Source organism: Micromys minutus, assembly GCF_963924665.1.
Source record: "Micromys minutus genome assembly, chromosome: 14".
Classification (NCBI taxonomy): domain Eukaryota; kingdom Metazoa; phylum Chordata; class Mammalia; order Rodentia; family Muridae; genus Micromys; species Micromys minutus.
The window spans coordinates 34,477,596-34,488,653 of NC_137983.1; the positions used below are offsets into that span (position 1 = coordinate 34,477,596).

At 47.0% G+C, this 11,058-nt stretch overlaps 1 protein-coding gene across 1 annotated transcript; it reads right to left on the reverse strand.

Moving 5' to 3' along the window:
- Positions 1-303: 303 nt before the first annotated feature.
- PPP1R3B (protein phosphatase 1 regulatory subunit 3B) lies at positions 304-7,842 on the reverse strand (the record flags this gene model as incomplete). The annotated part of the gene is made up of 2 exons (XM_080928485.1): positions 7,767-7,842; positions 304-1,183 (listed from the first exon to the last, which is right to left on the reverse strand). The coding sequence occupies exon 2, from the start codon at positions 1,156-1,158 to the stop codon at positions 304-306; it is 855 nt and encodes a 284-aa protein (XP_080784611.1). The 5' UTR covers positions 1,159-1,183; positions 7,767-7,842.
- Positions 7,843-11,058: the final 3,216 nt, after the last annotated feature.

Sequence of the window (11,058 nt, forward strand, 5' to 3'; positions counted from 1 at the left end):
TTCGGAGTCCAAGTGTGGAAGAGAGGCCAGCTTCCTCAGGTCCTTGCCAGGTTGGCTCCTCTCCAGACCCTCTGGCACCATTCTGTGCAATCCTCTGTGGCCAACCCGGATACCACAGAGGATCAGCACCTCCTCTCCTCTGAGCAAGAGACCAGGTGTGATGGAAACACGCTGCACTTGCTGGTTCAAGAAGAAGGAGAACAGGATCCTGTCTTTTCAAAAACCACGCCTAATGGCAGTCCGACTTCCCTCTGGGCTTTGCACTCCATCTTGATCAGAGCCACAGATTGTCAACTGCAGTCACTAGTAATAGGGCCCCAGCTTTTCATATCCCAGATAACTAGGCCACTCTGGAAACAGGCCAAAGGAACACCGAGGGCTCCCAAACTGGTCAAAAGAGATTCCAAAATCCGGTCCCTTGTACGGCTCAATCATTCCCTGAGTGGATCGGAGTTCAGCCCGGGTGATCCTGTAGTTTTTGCCCTTGTTGCTGTCCCAGTACGCCTGACCATTGCACTCATAGCACACAGCAAACTCCACTCGCTCGTAAGACTGAATTTTCTCAGGTAAGCTGATGTCAAAGGAGAACGTGTCCCTGTCTGAACCAGCGTAAGTGTCCTTCACATACTGACAAGGGAAGTCTGTGAAACTTTTCCAGGTGTCAAAAGTCATCCTGATCTTCACGACCTTCTCAAATGCCAGGTTCTGGACCTTCACGGTGCCCGCGATGGCTTTTTCCTTCAGCGTACAGTTTTCGAGGCAGACATGGTTGGTCTGAAGTCGATTTCTAAAGTCCAAGTAATCCGCAGAAGGCTGCGGAAAATCCAAAACAAAGCTTTCTCTCTCTGCTGTCGTCAGACTCACGATGTTGTCTAGGAGCTCGGTGATGTTAAACGGAATATCTAGTGGGTCATCGAATTCTGAGAACACTTTCACCATTGTCAGGGCCAGCCCCTGGTTGTCGGCAAAGGACACCCGCTTCTTCACCTTCTTCTCCTGCACTGTGGGGGCCACCATTCCGCTGGATTCATCCTTGCTGCCGAGCTGAATACAAGGCCTTAGTGGCTTGCTCAGTTTGGGGGCAATCTTGAAGGTGAAGCGCTCTCTTCGTAGAGAAGGGGCCATACTGCTGTAGGTGTATTCTACATCCACGGCCATCACGCTAGAAGAGCAGGCTAGAAGTCTGCAAAGGGGGATGAGAGAGAACAGTGAAGAGATCAGAGAGATGCTTAAACCCTCATTCTGGCAAAGGCGGACAAACAATGTTGCCTTTCATCTGGGCTCGCTGCTCCCATGTGGTCTCACAGGATACAGGTTTCTGCAAAGATTGTGTGGAGGGGGCATGAACTGGGGGCGGGAATGGAAAGAGAGGCAAAGAGTAAAAATAAAACCAACAAAGAAAAGACCATGAAACTCAACAGTGTGAAGGCTAATACGTAGGCTTTTTGGCCTGGATGTCTTGGGTCCTTCCGTATGCTAATGAGAGTCATTAAGAATCATAGCTTCCTGCCAGGTGGGGAGCTCACCTTTCATCCTAATGCTTGGGAGACAGAGTCTGGTGGATTCTGAATTCAAGGCTAGCCTGATCTATAGATTGAGTGTCAGGGCTACACAGAGAAATTCTGTCTTGGGGGGAGGGGAGGAAATTCTGATTTCCATTGTTTGCAGAATTACTTATTTTAATAAAACATACCCCCCCTCTTGGAATATATACCCCACAGTTGATCTGATGATTGTTTTTGCTATACACTGTAAGCTATTATTTGGCAAATAAACTTTATATTTCCAGGCTGGAGAGATGGCTCAAAGTATTCCCTGAGACCCACATAGTTGAGGAAGGAAAGGAACCTTTGACCTTTATACACACTGCATGAAGCACCCATACCCACACTAAATAAGTAAATGCAATTAAAAGGCTGTTTTGACATATGCACACATTGTGGAATGGCTGACACACTTAACATGCATTTCCTCACTTCCCTGGGAGGTGTGGTGAGAACATTTAAAATCTACCCTAAGCAATTTTCAAGTACACACTGTTACTAGTGATTGTTGCCATGATGCAATGGGTCTCTTGAATGTATTCCTCCTTTGGAATTAAAGATTTATATCTTTTGATGGATATTTCCCCAGTTCCTCAGTGCCCAGTATCTGGCAGCCACAGTTCTATTACATATTCAGTGCGCTCACCCTTTTTTTAGATTCTACATGAGTATGTTCACTTGTCTTTCTGTAGCTGGCTTATTGCACTTAGCACAGTGCCCACCAGGCTCCTCTCCATGTTTCTACAATGACACCATTTCATTCTTGCCTGTGACCGAACAGCACGCCACTGTCTACTCACGCCACATGGTCTTTGTGCATTCATCCACTGGGAGATATCATGTTAGATGTCATGTCTTGGCTATGAGTGCTGCTACATGAACAAATGCCACCTCTACCTACTGATTTCCTATTCCTTGAATGCACACACCCTGTAGTAGGATCACTGGGTCACATAGTCATTTTTTAAAAAGATTTATTTATTTCACATATGAGTACACAGTAGCTGTCTTCAGACACACCAAAAGAGGACATCAGATCCCATTACAGATGGCTGTGAGCCACCATGTGGTTGCTGGGAACTGAACTCAGGACCTCTGGAAAAGCAGTCCGTGCTCTTTACCACTGAGCCATCCCATTTAATTTTTAATTTTTTGAGAAACACCGTGGTATTTTCTGTGGTGGCTGCACTATCTTTTTTGAAAGATAACCATTCTAAAAGGTATAAAGTATGATCTCCTTGTAGCTTGAATAATAAATACTGACTTAATCCAGTATAAAAGCATCGCATTTATTGACTTGGTGTTTACCATGCACCAGGCACTATGCTATTGTTCACTGAGACTCACTGATGGGAGTGGACACAGACTAACTTACTTTCATCATAGAGGTGTCGATGCTCTGGTATACCTTTCTTTAGAAAAAGAATGAGAAATTCATTTCCTTAGACCATGACATACAGGTAGATATATGCCTTGTCTATAAGTAATAGCAGCTGTCAGTCCAGAGGAGGTGGCAGCAGAGGCGCACTAGGGAGGCAGAGGCAGGTAGATCTCTGAGTTCGAGGCCAGCCTTGTCTACAGGGAAAGTTCCAGCATAGCTAGGGCTAAGGAGAAAATCTATCTTCTATACAGTGAAACTCTGTCTACAGTAAATTAGCTAAATTCAAAAATAAAGGAAATTTATATTAGAAATGCCTGCTTTTACCTAGTGGATTAGGAATGGAACTATAAAAGACAACATGGGTTTTTTTTTTTTTTTTTAATGTCAAAATTGGCACAATCTAAATGTTCTTAACATTTTCACTCTGTTAGCACATAGTATTTCATTTGCCCTAAATAAATAATAAAATGTAAAGAAATTAACAGAAAGGGAACTAATGAAATTGCCTATTAAGGACGTCTCATAAAATCAACTGTGCCCTATCCATGCCATTTAGTTTTATACCACTAATTTCATTATTTGTAGAAGTTTCTAAATGGCACGGACATTCTTACTTATGCTTTGGATTTTGTATTTTTGGTTTTTAAGAGCGGTCCCACCAAATAACTCTGGTTAACCTGGAGCTAGACCCATAGACCATCCAGCCCCGAATTCAGAGACCTGCATGCCTCTGCCTCCCGAGTGCTGGGATTAGAGGCATGGACCATTGTGTCTAGCTAAATGTGAAACAGAGCAGACAAAGATGTACACAAGCATCCTACGTAGGGGAAACAGTATGGGTACAGAAAATTGAGGAGAGATGCAGTACACTCTTACTGCTTTTGTTTCTCGTGCCTTCAGCTCTTTGTAGTCAGTCATGGTTCAAACACATTAAAATGAGAATTCCAAAAGTAACCAATTGATAAACCTAAACTGTGCACCATTCCTTCTAAGCTGCATGAGGCCACCCAGCTGGGCAGAGTCCCGCTCCTTCCCTCAGAAGCCGATCGCCCCTCAGCCAACATATCCATGATGCATCCCTCTGCCACCAGTCCATCAGGGACTCAGAGCCATCTTGGGCATCATCAGACAGTGGCAGGACCACAAGGCTGTTGTTCAAGGAACCTTTATTTTACTTAGTAACGACCCAAATGCATAATAGTGGCTATGTAATTGAGGTACTTGGGGATATCACAAAGTGAGATGATCTCTGGAGCCTTGGGGGGATGCTGCAGAAAGAATGGGAAATACAGAGTACTCGGGCTTGCGGCTGCCTGGGAACCCTGGTATGTATACACCGTGTGTAGATAACAGGGACCATTCTATGGTTAAAAATGTCAAACTAGGCATATAACATATTTCCTTAAAGTGTTTCCTGCTTTGTGCTTCCTTATGTCTTCTGAAACAATACTGCATCTATGATCAGGAGGAAAAATGAACCTTAAGAAAACATTCAAAACCATCCTGACACCTTACTAAAGCTGCCCACCTTTTTATTGTTTTCCTTATATGGCAGGTTTATAGGATATTTAGCAATGCTCCCAGCTGAAGAAGCTAGTAATAAAGCTTGGATTAAAATCTCAAATCTGGCTAGGTGGCTCACACTTTTAATCCTAGCATTCCAAAGGCAGAGGCAGGAGGATTCTTGAGTTCAAGGACAACCTGCTGTACAGGACAGCCAGCGCTACACAGAGAAAACCTGTCTGGAAAACCCCTCAAAACTGAGATTATAGTTTCCAGTCTTTTGGCTCAAAAGAAGAAATGAGGCAGCTACGGGCAAAGTGTGTGGTAGCAGGCCGAGGCCTTGTTACAAGCTCACCATGGCTGCCTGAAAAGTAAAATTTTTTGATAGTGCTGGGGGCCTATGCATTTGGCCCAATAAATACTCTTTCAACTTCTGAATCTAATTAACCAAATACATAATGAAAAAAAAATGGCAGGGCAGTGGTGGTGTGAGTCTTTGATCCCAGGACTTGAGAGGCAGAGGGAAGTGGATCTCTAAGATCAGGGCAAGCCTGGTCTACACAGCTAGTTCCAGGATAGCCAGGGCTAAGGAGAAACTATTTGGGGGAAGAGGAGAGAGAATAAAGCATATCAGGCTCCGTCTTTATTTTTTTCTTTTTTTCCTTTATTTCTCTTTTTTTCTTTTCTCTTTTAGATACATTGGTTTTGCGGCTGCAAGAAGCTGGATTGTGCTTCTTGTCCTGTCTCTGAATCTGTGCAAGTTCCCAAGTGGCCATGGCTAAGGGCTTCCTGTTCCCGCAAAACCAATGTCTCACTACTTCCCTTCCAGTGAAGGGAGTAATCCGGTGAAAAGCTTCAGAGCAAATTTGCTGGGTCTGGTCTCAGGTCCGTGCACAAGGCTGCTTCTGGAAAGGGAAACTCTGACGGATCAATGGGTTGACCAACTCATTTTGTTTTTTAAAGGACTCATTACTTGACAAACTGAGTTTTAGTTATTCAACAGCCATTGCAAAATTTTGTTAGGAATGCTCCAGTTTTACCTTTAACATAGACATTTCTTTTTCTGTTTAAATATGCATTAAAACTGAACTCCAGTTGTATAACAGCATGCGGTTCGCATTCCAGCCCTTCCCCACAGCCCACACTTGAAATGCCGGAGAGAATGGGAGAAGATCCCCCCTGCTAGGCACTTCCTCCTGGCCTGAGCCAGTACAAGGATTAGAGAGTCCCTCTGTGGCTCCTCAGAGCTCCGGGACCAGCCCCAGGCATGCCTATGAAATGCTGGGAGGTTTTTTCTGAAACAGCTTGATGGAAAATGGTGGGAGAGTCTCAGGTGGAAGCAGAAACCAAAACGCACTGAAGACTCGGCTCCCTTCAGGAGAGCACGCTCAGTTCCAGAGTGGAGCTGAAGTCACTGAGTGAGGTTGTACAGTTGGAGCCCAGGATATAAACTTGTCACGGGGGCTCCTTTATTATTCCTAAACTGTAAGAAGCAGATTTGAGCTTGGAGAGACACGTTTCTAACCAGAGCCTGAGCTCAGGAGTCAATCCCACTAACGTGTCAAGAACTTTCTTTTCTTTTCTTTTCTTTTCTTTTTAAGATTCTTCCATGAAAGGCAAATATGAGGTTCCGATAGCCCAGGAGTTACCACTTCGACTCCTGCCCTGTGAAACTGTATAAGCATGCAAAGCTTGGAAACCCTTCTCCCCTCCCCCCCCCCACATATCATCATCACTACAGGTTAAGGACATTTACCCTTGTGGCCTCCATCAAGGGTGTGATGTGATGGTCGTCCTCACAGAACATTCCAGCTTTTCTTAACCGGATGCTCATCCAAGAACTGGTGTGCTGAAGTGCTCACCAGTTTGAGTTTAGCTTTCCTGACTTTCTGCTCAGGACGTCTCAACAGACTGTGACTGTCTCAACAGACTGTGGCCACTTAGGAGCTCTTCCAGAGACTGAGACAGTCCGCCAAGAGTGAAGTCCCCTAGAGGAAGGCAGCTGGACAGGTGCTGGAGGAAATCCATTCACACCCACACATGCTAGAATGTATCACTGCCCCCATGCCGTCTCCCAACACTGCCCCCGGCTTTCCTTCTACCGAGGAACCCGGGCTGAAGGAGAGACCACAGGCAGAGGCAGAGAGCACAGATGCAAATTCAAGCCGGTGGAGCGACATAGGAGCTGGACACTTAGTTGCAGGACAGAATCCTAGGAGCCCAAGGAGCTGTTTCCCAAGGACAATCACACAAGTAGGTGCCTCAGAAGTCAACTGCCCCTGAAGAGTGCCTGGGCCAGGTTTGGGAAGCTTGCAGAAACACCTCTGTGTTCTAGTGAAAGAAATAACGTGGTCTCTCAAGATGCTGGCCAGTCTTAGAAGGTCAGTAATAATACCTCTTTTAAGCTTGACGAGTCTAAACAGAAAACAACCCCACAACTTTTCTCCAAGTAGCTGAGCGACTGAGACCTCTGCAACTCTTCCACTCTGGTGTCAAAACCAGGTTAACAATAACCCGCCGCAACACTACGCAAATATCCACAAGCAATCCAGGACACCACCACCCACCCCCTTTCCCCGTCAGCAAGTCTCTGTTCTTTCCCCAAATGTTTAGCTGATACTTTTACATGTATGAAGTTGACATCGGGTTCCCTTTGGTACACAGACCCTAATCATTACAGCCTTAATGCATAAGCCCCTCAACCCTTGGGGATACATGTTCTTGAATAGAGCTGCGTAGTAAGCAGTCAGGTAGCTTTGAATGAAGCAGCCCGCACCAGCTAATAATGGGCAAAGGCAGCAGGAAGCACAGGCCTAAGAACGCCTTTGCCAAGCTGAGCTTTACCACTCTCCAGGCTTAAAGTGTTTTCTTCTGAGCTCACCTGCAGCTCCGACCTCCAGGGTTGCTAACAGGGTTCCCGATGCGTCTCTTTCCACTAACTTTCCCCTAAAGGGCCCTAGTTTACTTCAGCTGTCTCCGCTTTCTCCCTGGTTCCTGGACATCTTTGCCAAATGGACCAGTTCCTTCCCCCGCCTAGGCTGAAAATGCCCTTCTTTCTCCTGGACCCACAAGCCGAGACAGGGTAACTCTACAGTCCCCCACTCAAATCTTTTTTAGCATTCTCTTCTCTGTTTCTCCGCTGGCCTGCCATCCACTGTTCTGAAACTACTGTCGGGTCCATAGCTTCTCTTCTCTGGGTTCAAACCGGCAGCTGCGAACAAGTCCCTGGGGGGCAGCTCAGCGAGTCCCGATTCCACCAGCCACTCTCCGAGGGTGCTGTGTCTTGCAACCCGCCCCCAGCCTCCCCACGAGTCTGCTTCCACTGTGTCTGCACCTACCTCTCCCGCGGCGCCGCAGCCGGGGCCGCTGCTCGCTGGCCTCATGGGAGAGCCTGAGAGAAGTGTCAAGGTTGACTGCTGCCACCGGACTACGTGAGCGCCGGGGTGTCCCGGGGGTAGGGCCTGGGCTTAGTTCCCGGAGACGAATGAGGAGGAGGAGCCCAAGTTATCACACCAGGGCGGGACCTGGCGGCCGGACAGCCCAGACGGGAGCAGTGCCTCACGAGCACCCCCACGCGGGCTGCCCCGTTCCCGGGTGGAGCTCACCTCAAACCCCTTTGCCTTCCGAGACCCGAGACTACCCAACATGTGCCCCTTACCTGTGTGCAGCAAAAGGTGATCTGAACCAAAGTGGGGAGTAATAGGAACAAGTCCACACTACTTGATGGAGTCAGGGCTGGGACGCGGGCTTCTCGCATCTATTGCGTAAAACAGGAAACTGAGGCCCCGGGGGCTTGTAATTAGACTCCAGATTCCGCCGCAAAAAAAAAAAAAAAAAAAAAAAAAAAAAAAAAAAAAAAAAAAAAAAAAACCCTAGAATTATCCTCCAAAAGTGTCAAATCTCAGGTTGGGAATGTGCCATGTTAGGACTCACTCGAGACATCTTTTCTGTTCAGGACATCTCCCCTGGCCACATTTCGGGAGCTAACTCCGCGCAGGGATCTCGGGGGTCGTCTCTAGGCTCCATCCTAGTTGGAGTCCCTGAGATGTTTCTGCACGTTGGAGCGACAAACTACCTGAGTCCAGCTAGGGGAACCTACTGCCTGTGAGCCAGTGTAAATGGGACAAGTGGTGAGTGGGGGGACTCTCCCGCGTGCCCCTCATCGCAGATTTAGAGGCTTGGGGAGGTACGTACCGGGTACAGCTCTTGAGTAAGGAGGGGAGACCCTTCAGCCCGCCCTACCATCTGAGCGGGATGACTGTGACAGCAACCACGACGGCACAAGTGGGGCAGGCACTCGGCTTGGTCCATGCAACAGCAGCCCTCTCACGGATTGCAGCCCTGCACTCTGGATTCCAGCTCCAGAAGCCGGTAGCGCACTCTAACTTTCCAGCCACCTCTCCCCACTAAGGGTGCTGTCGAAGACCCCCTTTCCCCCCTATGCGAACGCGGAACTGGACCAATGAGCTCCCGGGACGTGAGCCCCGGACCAATAGCTACACTTGTGTGAGGGGGGGGGGAGCAGTACTCTGCCACGTGATCAGCAGCGTGTGGTGAGTGACAGGGCTGGAGTCCAGGATCTGGGAAGGGGACAGCAGGTCACAGTTTCATCAGGAGCCTGGGTACCCACGCCAAGGGGTGGAGACGATTTCCCACTGTAGAAGGAAGAGACTGACCAAGGAGTATAAGCTGTGTGCAAAGTTCTCCATTGCTAACAAAGTTCTGGCCAGATCACAGAATCCCAGGTGTAAAAGGCAGTGCTGTCTTTCCATTGGCCCCTCCTTTGCCCTTGTAAGACAAAAGGCCCCAGGGTTTACAGATGTCTGTGACCTTCTTAGAGAGTGCCCAGAAGCAAGTGTTCTCCACTCCCTCCCCATTTTGATTTTATCTGTAGTGTCCCAAGCATTCCCTGAATCTTGTTTTGTGATCATTACGCTAGCAGAATCTTTCCCTTAGCAATGTTATCTGGCAGAACACTGTAGCTCACAGTACTGCAGACGTGGCTGAGGATTAGTAAGGTGGGTGTATTTAGGAGGCTGCCTGGCTTCGGTTTGATTCAGCAGCCATCTGCTGTTCCTAGCCTTGCCCCTGGGGTTCTGTCCAGGACAGTGATTTTAGGATCCAATGACTCCTCTTGGGAAATCTATGGACTTGAGCAACCACTTGAGGTAGGCTCATGGTTTTCTACCTTTAATGCTTGGTGAATTTTTGGGAGGCTGCTAATTAATTCAGGGTTGCCAACTTTAAAAAGTGTTAAGTCAACACATTAACGCAAACAAATCTACCACCCACCTATCCTTTCAGTTTTGTAGCTCAAGCCGATCTCCAACTTAACTATGTAGTCCAGGCTACCTGCAAACCATGGCTTTCCTGAGACCATAGACATGTCCACTCTCTGACTTCTGTAAGGTTTGTTTGTTTGTTTGTTGAGACAACGCTTTTCTGTGTAGCCCTGGCTATCCTGGAATTCACTCTGAAGATGAGGCTGTCCTTGAACTCAGTGAATAAGAAAAGAAAGAGATAAAGAAAAAAAAGAGAGCGAGAAGGAGAGTGAGAGAGAGGGAGAGAGGAAGGAAGGACATGGCTACTGGGTCCAGTGGTGAAGGTTGGTTGTAGATGTAAGGTAAAACGTGGCCATAAGGAGAGACATCTAGGAGAGGCTAGAGCGAATGTGACCCTGAGCTAGGCTATGTGAGGAGAGGAGGGAGGGGAGAGGAGATGCTGACCAAGAAAGAGACCGGGAGGATAAAGGGTAAACTAAAAAGACTCAAGTAACAAAAATGTCTAGGCAGATTATATAGGGAAGAGCAGCTAGGGGAAGAGCAACCCAGCCTCTGGGCTGAGAAATTTAGGGTAGGAGGTAGGGTATGAGGGACTGAGAGATCTGGGAAGAACACACTGGCCAGGTCGGCTTTGATATGTTAAGTAGACACCTTAATTAGCCACTTGTTCCAGGTTTAGATCTAACAGTCAGAGAGACCTGTCTACCTCTGCCTCTTGAGTACTGGAGCTAAAGATATGTATGTTACCAGGCCCACCTACCTGTGACTTTTGAAAAGTATTCTTGCTTTGAGAACAGAACACAAGAAGGTCATTATTTATTAACTCATACTGGAGGTATTCAGATTTATGGAAATTCATTGTTTAGTATGATTTGGAGGTCATTACTCTAAGAGATATAGGAGCAGCTTCTAATATAAGTAGACGTGCAAGGTTATAAAACTAATGGGTTACAATAACCTGATACAAGTCTAAGGCTCTAATGGGAGCATTCCCAGGCCATGTATCAGGGACCTTTCTTCTTTTCTGATGGGCAAATGTGATAAAGGACCACCTGTGAATCTGCTAGTGAAACTGAAAATCCCTTTGCATTAGCTATAAATTGAAAGTGAATAAAGCCAAGCGCTGACTACAATTCCAAATGAAGAGAGCATGCCGCCAGAATGAGCAAAGACAGAGCCAATAAGTATTGCAAAATATATACAGGCAAAGGGTGATCAGACCTTAGCTGGGAAGAAGTTGGAACAAGCAAATGTAATTCCATGGCGCAAGGGTTTGGAATCATCTTCCTTACATGCATCTAGGAAACCGTGAGTAATAATTTCCCCTGTGGTTCAGATGACCATTTAA